The sequence below is a fragment of the Rutilus rutilus genome (genome assembly GCF_951802725.1).
Source record: "Rutilus rutilus genome assembly, chromosome: 6".
NCBI lineage: Eukaryota > Metazoa > Chordata > Actinopteri > Cypriniformes > Leuciscidae > Rutilus > Rutilus rutilus.
In genome coordinates this window covers 3567656-3584263 of record NC_140214.1, presented here as the reverse complement: position 1 = coordinate 3584263, position 16608 = coordinate 3567656, and the positions used below count along the sequence as shown (strand labels likewise).

The following is a 16608-nucleotide window of genomic DNA, read 5'->3' as shown; positions in this document are numbered from 1 at the left end:
TTGCACATTAGCAGAAAGTATAGGGTGACTAACTAGGGTTTCCTGACTTTTCTCCATCAGTGGAAAGTTTCTAACGTCAATTCAAACGGTGGGAAAGTGTGATCCTGTCCAGAGCTGATAGAGAGACTTGCTCAGGAAACAGGTAGTTTGTCACACTTTATGTTTGCAATTGCCAGTAGAAAACTTTGCTCACACACAGTCATATAAATTACAGCTGGGCGTGTTGAAGTTGACAACAGAAAATGTGACTTTATGGGTGGGCGGAACTGAATGTGCAAAACTTCACGTATCACGTATGAATAATAACATATCATGGTAACAGTATAAAAATCACAACATAGTTGGTTTTGGCACTACTACACAAAATGGTTTATGTATTAAATAAACCATGTGACAATGTTTGTGTAATACAGTGAGTTAAATATATGACCAATTTAATTTGGAACTTGATGGAACCAAAAGATCAGATTATTCACACATTATGAACAATAAGTCTGACATCAGTGCAAAATAGGTTCACATTATAAAAACACAAAGATTCAAAACAATCATGAGCCAAAGTCGCTGTGAAATAGCAGATATACACACACCTATAACGTACATGAGTTTAATTAAATATTAATGCATTAAATTGTCTGACTAACATAAGTTATACTACCATTTGAAAGTTTGGGGTCAGTAAGTATGATTTTTTTTTTTTTTTTTTTTTAAATGAAATTAATACTTTTTTTCAGCAAAGATGCATTAAATTGATCAAGTGACAGTAAATACATATATAATGTTACAAACGATTTCTATTTCAAATAAATGCTGTTCTTTAGAAATTTCTATTAATCAAAAAAATCCAGTAAAAAAGTATCAGAGTTCCCAAAAAAAATTTTTTATATATTTATATATCAAATATAAATTATTTTTTGTTTTTTTTACAGTGCAGCTTGTGCAACAAAATTAATTTTAGTGCAAAAAAATGAATAAATAATAAGCCCACGACCATTTTAACTTTCATAAATATAAAAATATATATATATACAGACACCAGACTTTTGTATGTAGACATGCAATACGATGTGCAGTTCCTTTGTGGCTCTCACATTTACATTTCTAGCAGTTGACAGTTGACACATCTCATTATACACCTATATACACACACACCACAGGAGCCTTTATGTAGAAACAGCATGAGGCTGACAGGATCATTATCCGTTTATGATTATGATCATTATCAGCTGTGATCTCCACAACACAAACGTTTGTTTATTCTAGAGAATATTGCATCCTGTCATACTTGTTATCAATCTGACAATATCAGACTACTGCAAAGACAATTCATCAGATTACACAGACACACGCTTCTTAGAAACTGAACTGACATGTCAACATGCGATTTCCTGTTAAACAATCTGTCTTTGCCAAGTAGAGATAAGATGAGATGAGATGTGAGGTGACCAATGTTGTGACGGATGAAAAGAAACAGACATTCACTCTCTTTCCAGGGAAAATGTTTGTTTTGCTTTCTTATGAAGACCCTTCTGACAAGCTGGTAGGCTTAGACTTTCACAGCCATCAAACATGATTCACTACATGCTAGATATTTGCGGCATCTGGACAAAAATATGTATAGCCTACACTGTAAAAAAATATTTTTGTAAATAAAACAATTGGAGTATGTTTTACAAGAGCTTACTATTTCAGCAGGGCCTAAAAACCTGCTAATAGCCGCGTTTCCGTTACCCTTCAAATTGCGCAAATTGAAATTGCGAATTGAAAATACGCCCAATGGAAACACGTAATTTTCGCAAAAACTCCCATTTATCGCAAAAAAGTTGTTACGCTCGCTTGAGGTGGTTTTACAGGCAATTCGAAAAATAAATATTTCACAAAACTGCAATGGAAACAGTTTTTGCGCATTTACAGGTCAGCTGACGTGATGACGCGGTGTGTTTGGACAGAATACGAGACAGAGTTCTTTATTAAACTCATAAAAGACAGAAGAATTACAGGAATAATGGATTCTAAACCTCAAAGAAATGCCACAATCGAGACCTCGAAGCAGATATGAGGGAGAAACACCCAGAAACACCTCATATGTGCCGCTCACAAGTATAATAAGGGTCGTTCCTTGCCATTAATGATTGGATACTACACGTTTTCAATTAATAATAATGGCCAGTGCAGTGGCTGGGATATACATAAATCTGTCTGTTGCTATGATTTTTGTAATGACTTATCGCGAGAGGAAAAAATTACGTTTTAGTCGCATAACATCGGTTAATGGAAACGGCGTCATTTCGCAATCGTTTTTTGTCGACATTTAGAAAAAAAAAAAAGAAAAAAAAAATCGATATTTTAGGACTGTTTTTTGTTACAAATTATGTAGGAACAGAAACAGATGAATTTATGACAAGAGCGCACCTCAAAAGTTCATAATAGAACATATAATCTAGTATTTTTAAATAAAAAATTAGAAAATAATATTATCCTCTAAAAATTATAATATATATATTATTCTCTAAAATATAATATCTTTTTTATCGCTTTTTTTTATTCTTACATTACATATTTTAGTAGTTATCATAAATTAGGTATCATTTGAAAGCGTACGATCTCAGAATTCATCCTGTGAAAACCGTTTTGAAATTGGACATTGCGTTACCATAGAAACGATACTCTAAATTATTTTATCAGGCTCCTCCCCTTTTGGGCATCATTATGTTTCATAATATATTATCAAAATCTTTTCTAATCTTGACCAAACACATATTGACAGAAAGGTCTGAGTCTCAAGGTTCCATATTTTGTGACAGAAGTGATATTTGGACAGAAATGTATTAATTTGTTATGGCAGAATGCATACAATTAAATTCAATGGAGTTCAATGGCACCCGGTGGCTATTTGTGGTATTACGCCTAAACAAAATCTCATGGGAACTTCAATTTTTGTGATATCAACTTCAAATTTAGAACACAACTTTGTTAGCTATATGGCTTTGATTTTATAGTAATTTTATAGTAAAAATATTTTGTAAAATATATATTTTATATAAAAGAAAAAATATTAAATAAATTACATTTGATTTACTGTAAATTTAATACTTTTTCATACTTTAATTTTTTGAAGTGCTGTGATGTTGCTTCGCTGATGGTTTAATCATAAAAGTATATCCATATAATTGAACAACAAAAAAAATTGTTGAATGTGCAACTACTGAAGCCCTTTTTGAAGAGCGTAACAGTCTCTGAAATAAGGACTATTACATCACTAAAGTTTTACTCATAATCAATCAGATCACAGCCGTTTAAAATAGATGATGAGGTAACCCTTAATACACAACAATTACATCATAACATAATTCATCAAACACACTGCAGTTAATGTCAGACTCAATAATCAGCATGAAGTATGTCTCACATGTAATTGTCCATTGCGTTCATCATAACGGTCTGTGTAAATAAAGTTAATTAGCAGAGCACCCCTGATGGAAACAATTCGCCTCAACAGGCCAATTAATCAAACATCCATCTCTGAAAACTCAAACTGTGGTTTGATTATTTGTACTGAAACTAAAGGACGATTAAAGCAGAAAGGCGAATAACCATTAGTGGGAATAACACATGCCGTATGAATCTAGAGAAAGTTTATTGGTTCATCAAGTGTTCTTTTGTATATCTTGACACATTTTGGATTACCCTGGATTTCAAAATACACAAATCTCATGAAACCCATCAAGAAGGTCATATTTCTCCCCAAAATCGAGAAGGAAAAACAATTTACACTTTACTTGAAGTAAATGAAAGCCTATTCTGAGGATCATAATGACTTTTCAAGTAACATTGGTTTCATGAGAGTTTGGGTAGAAACTAGCTAGACATGTTTTCATGACATTCACTTAAATAATGATCTATTAATTATCATTTGTTGGAAGTTTTCAGGCGTTCAGACGTGCCAGATCTACATTTGGTCAAGCGAAGAAGTTGACCAGAGTGATAATGCCGTTTCCAAAACACACAGCAGTCGAGATAAAGACACCAGAACACATCAAAAATCACAGCATGCTTTCCAGAAAAGAGACTGAATTCCAGACTTATTAAAAAAGGCATTAATTTTGCAATTAAAAAAAATGATAATAGCTTGTGTTTACTCGTTTAGACAGTTTTTTTTTGGCCACACAGAGACATGGAACACAAAGTCTATGTACTTCAAAAATATGTGACCCTGGATCACGTCACCGGTCACATGTCGCACGGGTATATTTGTGGCAATAGCCAACAATACATTTTATGGGTCAAAATGATAGATTTTTCTTTTATGCCAAAAATCATTAGGATATTAAGTAAAGATCATGTTCCATGAAGATATTTTGTAAATTTCCTACCGTAAATATATAAAACATGTATTTTTGTGAGTGAATGCTGCACAATCGTGAACATAAATGAACAACTTTAAAGGAGATTTTCTCAATGTTTTGATTTTTTTGCACCCTCAGATTCCAGATTTTCAATAGTTGTATCTCGACCAAATATTGTTATATTCTAGCAATCCATACATCAATGGAAAGCTTATTTATTCAGCTTTCAGATGATGTATAAAGCTCAATTTCCCAAAAATTACCCATGTGACTGGTTTTGTGGTCCAGGGTCACAAATGACAAAGAACATTATAGGATATTTTTTGCCTAATGACATTATTTTTTGTTATTCAATTCTATTTTTAATGATGATTCTCATTACATTTTCAAAAAAAAATTATAATATATAAATACTTAAAAAAAGAAAAATATCAATGCATTCTGCATCACAATAATGTGATTGTGTTTTATAGAATTATATAAAATTTGGGGGAGGGGGAACAAAATAAAAAACAGTCAATGCAAAAAAATGTCTTAAAAATAAGCTTCATCTAGTTTATATTCATATTAGATCATTAATTTCGTCATAGCTTCATCTTGCACAGTATAATTAGGATTATACCTATTTCCTTATTTAGAAGTTAAAGTATGAGCCAGACATGAATCACTCTGATGAAGTGAGAATCACTCATGAAAATATTTGTGCTCAATATCAAAAATAAAACAATTACGCCATTTCTATACCTCAGACACACACATTAACTCTAGACTTGGCAGCCAAACCCCCATTAACCCAATAAGACCACCATACTGTCAATCTGGCAAAACACTTCCAGCATATAGTGTCTGGATTTGTCCTTAAATGTTACTCATCTGCCATTTCCTGATCTGGGGAAGAGTTTTCCCGCTTCCTCCTACTCTGGAGAAAACGGTAACTAGTAATAACAAAGAAAAAAGAAGAAAAAAAAAAGACTTCAACCAGTTATGTTCAACTGCAAAAACAACAGTGTCTGAAAGAGATTCCCAGCAGGAAAAGAATGCAGCCTTTTGAGAGAGTAAAAGAAAAGTATGTGCACACATGCATAGATACATGATTGCTCCATAGATATAGCTAAACAAACAAAACCCAACTGATTGATCTGGTGGAGAACGTTCTACCAGCAGACCCACATGCAAAACTTTGAACCGTTGTTATCAAAAAAAAAATGCAATGCACAAAAACTAGATCCATCTCACCCTGTCTAGTTTCAACACCTACTGAAGGTCTGTTCACCATCACAAATCTGCCAGCATTGACTGGATCATCTCGACAAACAAAGATTCCCCCTCAGGAAACGTAAGACTAATAGTTCGGACTTGCTTGTGTGCACAATGATGTCGGATCTCATTCTCCAACCCAGGTGGATGTTATAAGGGACACGCCTTCATAAAGATGAAGGAATCAAATGGGAAAAGGATACAATGCGTAGAAAAGATCATGACTTGAAAGAGAGAACCTCCATTCATACGCCGCACAAATAAGATGATCTCAAAGCATTCAAAACAGACAGTAATTCTTTCAATTGTATTATTATCGTATAATTAAGGGTTATTAAAATCACTCTCTGCGCCAAGTGTGCGGTTGAAGCCAAAGAAAGTACAATATACAAAAGGTTAAGCCCCTAAAAGGAATAGTTCACCCAAAAAATTGTGTTATCATCAGCTGTCATTTTCTGTAATGCACAAAAGAAACATGGAGTGTTATTTATATTGCCATGTTCTGAAAATAAAAATAAAAAGCGGTATAAAAATAGTCCTTCAGATGGATAGTAGTCCTGAGTTTGCTGCCAAGCGCCCTTTGTTTTTGGGTCACATGACCGATAGTGATGCAACCCGAACAAAACCAAGCAAAACAGATTTCAGCAAAACTGAGAAGTGGAAGATTATAAGTTAATAATGACTTGTAAGCTCGCGCTCGATCGGCCCAAAGTCCGGCATCCGACCAGCGCGGAGGGTCTTTATACGTGTTACTGTCCTTTTCTCGAGGCAAAGTATTTTTGGATTAAATGCAATACGTTTGAGTATGTATTCTCTCGTTATTTCATCTGACTCCATAAATGAAAAGGTTTTAATGATATCTAGTGGATCATTAATTATGAGCGAATGTTTGACTGTTCCGTTTAACTCTTCAATGAAAATAATGTCAAAGTCAGTTAGATGTTGTTAAATGGTCTCTCTCTCTCTCTCAGCCTCACGGGCGAATCTGAGTTACAGAAAAGGCCTCGATCTTCATTATATAGACAAACCTTTCACATGGAAAACATGTACTAACAAAAGAAATTTGCATTCAGAGGTTGCACCTTTTGGGGAGTGTGTGACCATTTTGTCTTGAGAGACCACCTTCCTTTGTAAGTCAGTTATCTTTAAACTCTTAAAAACCTTATTACCATTTGCTTTACTTATTTGGAAATGAGACATTTGTACCAGTCGCACTGTGACATTTTAAATGATACCAAGCATGAAAAATACTCTGTGGTAATCATTCACTATTAAACTATACATTTTCTTGGGTGAATTGAGGCGATCATCTGAGCATGAGAGAGAGGGGGTGAGGGGAGAGGGACAGAGATGTAGATTAGGATGACTCGGAGAGGTGAGACTTTCGTCTCGATGGCGAGTTCAAATGGTAATTTCCAGAGAGGTCCTTTTGTCCTCTCAGGGTCTGGTCGCTCTTGAAACAGACTGTCCGGCATTTTGTAATTTCTCAATTCTTACAACTTAAATATACCTATAAATATTCCATACACATAAACATACACATACACATACCAGTCAAAAGTTTGGAAACATTACTATTTTTAATGTTTTTGAAAGAAGTCTCTTATGCTCATCAAGCCTGCAGTAAAAAAAAACAAAAAAAACAAAAAAAAAACAGTAATATTATGAAATATTATTACAATTTAAAATAATGGTTCTCTTTTTTAATATACATTAAAATGTAATTTATTTTTGTGATGCAAAGCTGAATTTTCATCAGCAAGTACTCCAGTCTTTGGTGTCTTATGATCCTTCAGAAATCATTCTAATATGATGATTTGATACTCAGTTATTATCAATGATGGAAACAGTTGTGCTGTTTAATATATTTTTTTGGAATACTTTTTTCAGGATTCATTGATGAGTAAAACGTTAACAGCATTTATTCATAAAAACAGCATTTATTCAAAATAAAAACATTTCTAACAATATAAATCGTTACCATCACCTTTTATCAATTTAACGCATCCTTGTTGAATTAAAGTACTAATTTCTTTAAAAAAAAAAGTTATTGTTCCCAAACTTTTGAACGGTAGTGTATATTGTTACAAAAGATTTCTATTCTAAATAAATACAGTTCTTTTTAACTTTTTATTCATCAAATAATCCTGAAAAAAGGTTATAAAAAAAAATATTAAGCAGCACAACTGTTTCCAACATTGATCATAAATCATCATATTAGAATGATTTCTGAAGGATCATAAGACACCAAAGACTGGAGTACTTGCTGATGAAAATTCAGCTTTGCATCACAAAAATAAATTACATTTTAAAGTATATTAAAAAAGAGAACCATTATTTTAAATTGTAATAATATTTCATAATATTACTGTTTTTTTTTTTTTTTTTTTTTTTTAAACTACAGGCTTGATGAGCATAAGAGACTTCTTTCAAAACCATTAAAAATAGTAATGTTTCCAAACTTTTAACTGGTACTGTACACATACACAATTTTGTCTAAAAAAAAAAAAATATATATATATATATATATATATATATATATATATATATATATATATATATATATATATATATTTTTTTTTTTTTTAATGGTACAAGCAAATTTAGAAATCACTACATATTCATTTTTAGATTTGCCAAAGATAACATTTAACACTTATTACATGTAGTAATTTTAAAGATTAAATTGAAATGAGCGTTAGATGACAGCAAAGGTCATCTAAATATAAAAACAAGGAAAATGAGCATGCACTATTAAATATCCAATACCAATCTATATACATATGCATTCTGCTGTAGTTAAATATCAGTGTGAATTTGGAAGACTTGGAGTATATATAGCACAAAAGTCATACAAACTACTCTTACAGTGTTTTTATGTTATTTTTAGAAGAATAAATCACCATCTACTTTTGTTGCATGCAAAGGCTTCGACATTATAAGACAAAATGACAAGATGACAAACTGTGTAATTTGAGCGAACTACTCCTTTAATACCATGCATTTTTTTGTAGACTGTGCTCAGGAACACTTTTACAGTTCATTGAAAGCTTTCAATAAATGTGAAGGAAGCCACATATTTCAAAGGCGGATAAAAAGCCTGTCTGAACCATGGCTATAATAGTTATAAAAAAAGACAAAAACACAACAAAATGATACAAAATGTAATATTAAAACAGAATATCTATCTATCTATCTATCTATCTATCTATCTATCTATCTATCTATCTATCTATCTATCTATCTATCTATCTATCTATCTATCTATCTATAGTAGTCAACATTTGAAATGGATCAAAAAAAGTTTCTCAAAGTTGTCCTAACACAAGAACGGGTATTGTTCAAAATTAATGTTTAACTTTGATGAAAGGTTTTGATCAGCTTCAAATGTTGATTACTGTATATATAAAATCCAAAACATCTCGAAGATAAACACCACGGGTGAGATGAGTTGCCTGACGAGCCTGTTTTAACATCTGTTTTTCAGAGTTTCAATGCTCCACGCTGCTCTAAGATGAGGGTATGGAAAGAGGTCATCGCCTTCATCCTGTTTGGTGCCTCGTTTTTCCTCCTGCTTATGAGAACCACGTTACCTGTCGGGCCCTCCTACCCAAAGGCCTTAGAGATCTCTTCAGGCCCTTCCTCACATCCACCACCAGCCTCAGCACTTGAATCCCCATCATCATCATCATCATCATCATCATCATCCTCATCTTCACTATCATCAACCTCAGCGAGGAAGCCAGCGCCGCGACGAGCGGTCAGAGCCACGGAGGACATGGGCTCCTTTCTCTCCGAATGTAAGAGAAACCTTTTTTGGTTTTCCTTATGTAGCGACGGCGCTAGTGTGGATTAGGTGCCGTTGACGTAGACATGATGGGAAGGATTTAAAGTCGTTCTTCAGTCGGCGTTGTGTTTATACTACACGCCAACACCGCTCAGTCACACAAAACCTGGTATATCATCAGTTCACAGTTACCACACACACACAGCATCTGTCAGCTCACTTGATATATAAGTAAATAGGTGAATTAAAGGTGCTCTAAGCGATGCGACGCGTTTTTATGCCGAAACATTTTTTGTCACATACAGCAAACATCTCCTTACTATCCGCTAGCTGCCTGTCCCCTGAACACACTGTACAAAAACGCGGTCTCTGTAGACAGCCCAGGCTCCACAAACGGCAACAAAAACAAACTGGCCCAGCCTGGACCACAAAACATAACAAACAGTGTTCCAGCCGATAACCGACAAGAATGATTTGGGGGTGGGGTTGGGGGGGTTAGTGCACATGAAGGGGGGAGTGGAGGAGAGAGAAGCATGAAGAGGGGAGTTAGCTAGAGGAGAGATGTCCTAGACAACGACAACGACTAACGTAAGAATTATATTCTTGAGAATTTTAATATGGCCGACACACGACCAAAGAGACGCCGTCCCGATGAACAAATAGCAAAGAAGAGGGAAAAGGAGAAGGAACGCACGAAGTCCCGAATTTACATCGGAAAAGCCTTCGAAAGGTGGCGAGGGGACGGGACGAGGGAGGGTCGAGCTAGCCTCCGTTTTGTTTGACAATACGTCGAACGTCAACAAGAAGTGAAGTCCCCAACATTACTTAGAGCATCTTTAACTAGTAGATATCAGCATTAGGGCTGTCACAATTCCTTGATTAAATAAAAATAAAGTAAATCAAGTACTTGATTATAAAAAATCCTCGATTACAATTTTCCCACGTCGACTAAAAATACCAGAAGTGGCGAATTCCATGCATTATTAGACCAATTCAAAGGCTGTATGATACATTAAAAACATAAAATCATAATATAGCATAGTGCTATACTGTGAAATATTCAGTTAAATAAATGTATGCCCTGTGGGTTTCAGGGTGAAGCGCGACGCTTTAATTATTTACATGCGTGAAGGTTTAAAGTTTCTTCTGTCTCAGAGCGTCTCCGTTCACAGTAAATTCTGCTCCACATCAACTTAGTCTCTGCATGTGCTGTTTGTTTGAGTTTCTAATAATGTGCATATGATATGCTAATGAATAAAGTCTGACGCTCGTTGTGTTTTTCATGTGAAGTGTTGCACTTTTATCATTTACATGTGAGGAGTGCATCTCAGCAGCTCGGCTAGCAAACTCCATCTCTGCATTTGTTTGGGTTGACATTCATATGGGTTCGCAACGTGTGCCATTTCACCAGATTTGTAATGTTAATCATTTATAAATCTAGGCCAACACAGGAGAATACATCAATGTGATTCTTAATAATGCAAACTGTTGTTAATTGCAATTTCAAAATTGCTCTGAGTTTGCATGTTTTGACGTCCACATGCTCTTGTTCAAGAAATTACAGTGGCTGTAGCATTTCTATAACAAAGAAGTGGCCAAATATTAAAGATTAAGAGGACAAAGTTTCCTTAAATGTTGTTTAGATATGCAAATGCATGATCTATTAAATATGAACTAATTTGCATACATTTCCAGGCCAGATTCACAATTCTTGTTTTATTTTGTTGATATAGTTAAATGTTTTTACAGAGTGGATTTTGGATGTCTCTTTTTATCACTCCATAAATCGGAAAATACTGTCAACAGTCAAAAATAAAATACATTTTCAACATACTTTTATGAATTCTATATATAAACCAAACCCTTTGTAAAAAAACCTTCAAAATATAGATAGGAATAAAAGTGTAAAGCTGCTGAAGTGGAGATTTCTGGATCAGTGCAGGAGAGAAAACTCATTTTGAGAAAACGTCCCTTAAAAAAAATAAAAAAATAAAAAAATTATATATATAGTAATTGAAATCTACAGTTGCAAATAGATCACATTCACTTAAAAGTGTATTTTGGAGGTTTTCTTTCCACTAATCTGAAATAACATGTTATAAAAAGCCAAATATAGTGACATGCTGATAAGTTATGCTAATCAAAAGTGTAGAAACTGGCAAATATTTAATCTCATAAAGATAATTCAAGGAACATTTCTAGTTGTTGGCCAAAACACCCGAAATTAAATTAAATTTATTATTGTCAAGAATATTTTTTGCCCCTTTTCTTTAGCGCATTCAGACACTGTATGTTGAAACGGCCGCATGAAAAGTGTGCAATTACACGCGAAAGCAATTTTCCTAAAACATATCCGACTTGTAAAGACTGCAAAGATAAGCAGACCTATTCTTATCCTACATATAGGACAGTTTTCTCTCAACCTGGTACACATTTTGCATCTCTCTTTTATCTAACACACCCGTCTTGGTGCCTCTAAAGACATAATAATGAGTTAAAATCAGGTGTGTTTAATTAGGGAGACATACACAAATGTGTAGTGTTAGGACCAGGGTTAGGGGCTACTGACATGGAGCATCGAAAGGTCAGTGCAAAAATGCTCTAAACCCATCTTAAAGATGGACGTAATCCTACTTTACTACCATTATAGAGATTTAAAGCTGGTAAATCCGAGACAAAATGTGCAGGTCAAGCCCTTTGAGTTCTTAAGTGTAACACAACCAATATTATGATAGTTTTAAGAGCCGTGGAAGACAGACAGAGATATACTGTAGAGAAGAAGAAAATATATGGACAACATAAGACACTGATTGTGATTTTAAATGCAATTTTAGCATTTTTTCATAATATTGTTAAAACTGTAAATTAACGAGAAGGAAATCAAATTAACAGCTTGCATTGACAGATTCTATAATAAAGGTGCAACAACCTGTACCTTTGTTAGCATGCTGCTTTCTGATTGGCAAACATCTTTTGCATACAAGATGAGTTTAAATAATGACTTTATATGGCAGCGTTTAGCAATTTAGAAATGACTCGAGCTTCTATCGAACTGTAATTTTATTGCAATTGTGATTAGTTGGCACAGCCCTATCCTAGACAGTAATGAGTTTAAATGGAGAGCTGAAGATGAAGTTACCGACTGTACTTTAACAGATGCGTCTCCTGAAAACAAGACTCGAGCATAATCTCACACGTCTCTTTTTAGAGTCATACTGAACATGTCAAATTCTTAACTATTAAAGCCAAACTTTCTGCCTATTTACATTCATTTTATAGTTCTAGAGACCATAAAAATGTAATTAGACACAGATGAAAATAAAAAAGAAAGTCCAAAAGGTATGCAAAGTCATATATATTAAGTCCAAGGCTCAACAATAAGGATTTTGTTTCTGGCCAGAAAACCATAAATTCAAAAACACACTTTTCCTTGAGGACAATGCATATGATGCGAAACATTACGTTTTGGTTTGTAGTTTAACACATTCTTAATGATGCTTTTTCCAGTCATATTTAACTGCTTCTATATAAGCCAGCTATAATGTTTGAGTTTGCAATAAAAATGTATGTAAAATCTAATATATAATATACAATTTTCAACAGCAATGCAGAACTGATTCGAAACACACTTTCACGCTGACCTACTAATGATCCTATTGCAACCTATTGAATGAACAACATGTTTAAACCCAACAGCCTTCAGCCTTGTTTTCATTTGTGTCAAATTAAACATGCTCTCCGTCCTCAATAAGGTCTATATTCTTACTGCATTTCAACAACTGTGTCGACTTTTACCTCTAAGGAATTTTAGTAAAAACATCTAAGACAAAGTTGATACTTAATGCAAACATTACTAAGGTCTGAAACACACTTTATGCAAGCACAAGTTGACACAAGATTCACTACAGAGGGAATTAGCACACACAGTGAGCTTTTTCATGCAGGTGAAACAGTTTAAAGAGAATCTTGATAGTTATTGTTAGCATGTTTATACCCCATATAGAGCTGTTGAGTTTGTAGGCAAAACCCAGAAGAGAATTGGCATTTTAATGAGTTCCCTCAAGACTTTTCTTGTGTTTTCATTTAAATTCTGAGGCTAACAGAAAGAGACTTTCACTTTTTGTTCCACAACAACACACTGTAAATTACACAGTCAGACTCAAACATTCATTTTTTAATTCGCTGTATTTAAAAAAAAAAAAAAAAAAAAAAACTTGCTACATATCCATTTATTGTTACATCACTCTTAAAAGAAAACATTCTAAATAGAACATTAAAGGGTTCCGTCAGGCACTTCATATATATATATATATATATATATATATATATATATATATATATATATATATATATATATATAGAACCTTTTAGGGATTCCCATCATTTCATGAATTTAGTTTGAATTCATTTAGTTTTAATTCATTAAGCAGCAGAGTTAAGCAGCTCAATAACATACTTTATTATCAGAAATACTTTGAAATAACCCATTGAACATCACAGTAAGACATTTATTCTTATATAGAACCTTTCTGGCATAAATGGTTCTTTAAATTAGTCAAGAACCCCATTGAACCTTTTTTTTTTTTTTTTGCGCCAACTTGTTAGCAAAAAAAACAGACAAAGAGTGGCTTCAAAATTCACATTTGAAACCTAATAGTGTATAATTTAGGTTGTAGAACAAAATTGTGAAAGTAATGAACATTACTTTACTCATAAATCCGAAACTGCTATTCTAAAACATAATATACTCCAAAGGGAACTGATGGTAAATTATCCCAGCTCTGGTTTAATGACACAGACATTCAAAGGTAACTCAATCGCCCCTTGAGAACTGAGGATTTGTTTCCGCCACGGAATCACAAACGCACGTTAAGTGTGTTTAATGGCTCATTAGCAAAAATCTGGGAAAAGCATACATTGATGTAAAGTATGTTTCTGGCCTAAGAACTCAATTAAGTCTCTTGAGTTATGGAAGAGCACACATTAACATTCTCCTCTGGGTGTTTTTCCTCCTCTAGTCTCGTACCTCTTCCAAAGCTTCACCGAGGGCGAGTTGAAGAAGGTGATTGCGACTCTGGTGGACCGAAAGGAAAGGAGGATGAGAACCGAGACGGGACGGAGAACCAAACGAGCACGGAAAGGCCCAAAACCGTGCTCTCTACATGAGGTCGAGCTCACGGTGAGCGAGCTTGGGCTCGGGTACGAAAGCGACGAGACCGTGCGCTTCAGATACTGCAGTGGGAAGTGCATCCACGAGAGACGCAACTATGACTTTGTAATGGAGCACATGCAGTTAAATAACGGCTCCAGTGAGAAAGGCCGGCGTGGACGAGAAAACGGAAAAAAAGACAAGGCGCGCTACACTCCTTGTTGTCGGCCTACGAAGTTCGAGAAGAAAATGTCTTTCTTTGACAACAAGGACAGATTCTACACAATCCAGAACGTGTCTGCGAGAGCGTGCGGTTGCGTATGACGTTCAGGGAACTGTGGAAACTTCAGGGAGTGTGTCCAAACATCACCATAGAAATACCAGAAAATGTTTCAGAATTCAATGGTAACTACAGGAGCTTTGGAAAGGGCGACCGCGTGTGACACGCAAAAAAAAAACGATTCGAGAACGAGAAACAAAAAGATGCTCCGGTACGCCACCATGGAAAGAGTGAAAGCTACAGAAAAGTGATGCACAAAACACAAAAGACAAGGCCTGAATTGTCCAAAGCCAACTGTGGAAAGTTTGTCACGGGAAAATAAGTTTTGTTTCTGCCTTTTTTCAGTGGATACTGGCACTTATGATTAGTGCAGGGCACTGGACTTTAACCAAAGGCGGATCGTTGGTTTAATCAATGGGACCGAAAGCTGGCGGGAGACTCATTTTGCCTTCCACTGGAAACTTCTGCAGAAGAACAAGTACAGATATAATAGTATTTATCCGAAGATATATACAGTGCTATGCATAAGTTTAGACACCCATGCTAAAGTTGACTAAAAAGAGGAATAAAAAAATCATCTTTTGGAAATTGAACTTAATGCCTTAATTAAAAAAATTAGGAAAAATCCAACCTTTAAGGACACCAATTTTCTTTGTGAATGAATAATGCATCGTAAATAAATAAATGTTCTTCCTTAAAATACAGGGTGCATAAGTCTGGACACCCCTATGTTAAATTCCCATAGAGGCAGGCAGATTTTTATTTTTAAAGGCCAGTTACTTCATGGATCCAGGATACTATGCATCCTGATAAAGTTCCCTTGGCCTTTGGGATTAAAATAGCCGCACATCATCACATAGCCTTCACCATACCTAGAGATTGGCATGGTTTTATTTCAGTTAGCCTAATAGCTGGTTTGATTTGCATTGAGAGATGATCTTATGGAAAGTACTCCATGCCAATCTCTAGGTATGGTGAAGGCTATGTGATGATTTTAAGGAAGAACATTTATTTATTTACGATACATTATTCATTCACAAAGAAAATTGGTGTCCTTAAAGGTTGGATTTTTCCTCATTTTTTTAATTAAGGCATTAAGTTCAATTTCCAAAAGATGATTTTTTATTCCTCTTTTTAGTCAACTTTAGCATGGGTGTCTAAACTTATGCATAGCACTGTATATGTATATATATATATAAATGGTAGAGGGCTACAGCGACAACTGTACGCTGCTCGCTTTTGTTACGAATCTGAATACTGAAGTATGAAGTGCAACACAGCTGTGAAAACTACCTCATTTCTTTCTTCGTTTCTTTTTTGTTTTGTTTGTTTTCTTAGAAGAAATGTACATGCAATGAATCTTGTTCTACCGCACCCACTTCCTGGGATTGCATTAGTCAGAAATATGAATCAGAGGTATACATGTGGAAAAATACCAATCTCCACCAAACGTTATTACCTAAAACAACATTGTCACTTGAAACGTATGCACACTATACATCAAGCCCTCAAATTCGAGCTTAACGCCTTGCCAAAGCATGTCTGATCATATCCCACTTTCCCTCGTCTTTGAGACAATTTATACCCAAATATTTAGATTTAAAATAGGAATAGGCCACCCATTTACAAAAAACCAGTGGGGAAAAGTACAGGTTCAAATGTTTTCCCAAAGGTGTCGCTCCTCAAAGACCGTAAAAGTAAAAAAATTCTCATGAACATGTTCATGTTTACATTCTTCTAGACAATGATCAACTCGAGATACGTTGTCTTTTTGGAAAGTAATTCCAGA

The 16608-nt window shown here is 34.6% G+C and overlaps 1 protein-coding gene across 1 annotated transcript in view; it reads left to right on the top strand.

Moving 5' to 3' along the window:
- Window positions 1-15075, top strand: part of LOC311292667 (uncharacterized protein) — a 26302-nt gene extending 11227 nt beyond the window's left edge. Inside the window, exons 3-4 of the mRNA XM_084412451.1 lie at window positions 9091-9403; window positions 14409-15075. Coding sequence (XP_084268577.1) covers window positions 9118-9403; window positions 14409-14863 — 741 coding nt within the window. The 5' untranslated portion in view covers window positions 9091-9117 and the 3' untranslated portion in view covers window positions 14864-15075. The remainder of the gene's footprint in view (window positions 1-9090; window positions 9404-14408) is intronic.
- The last annotated feature ends 1533 nt before the right edge of the window (window positions 15076-16608 follow it).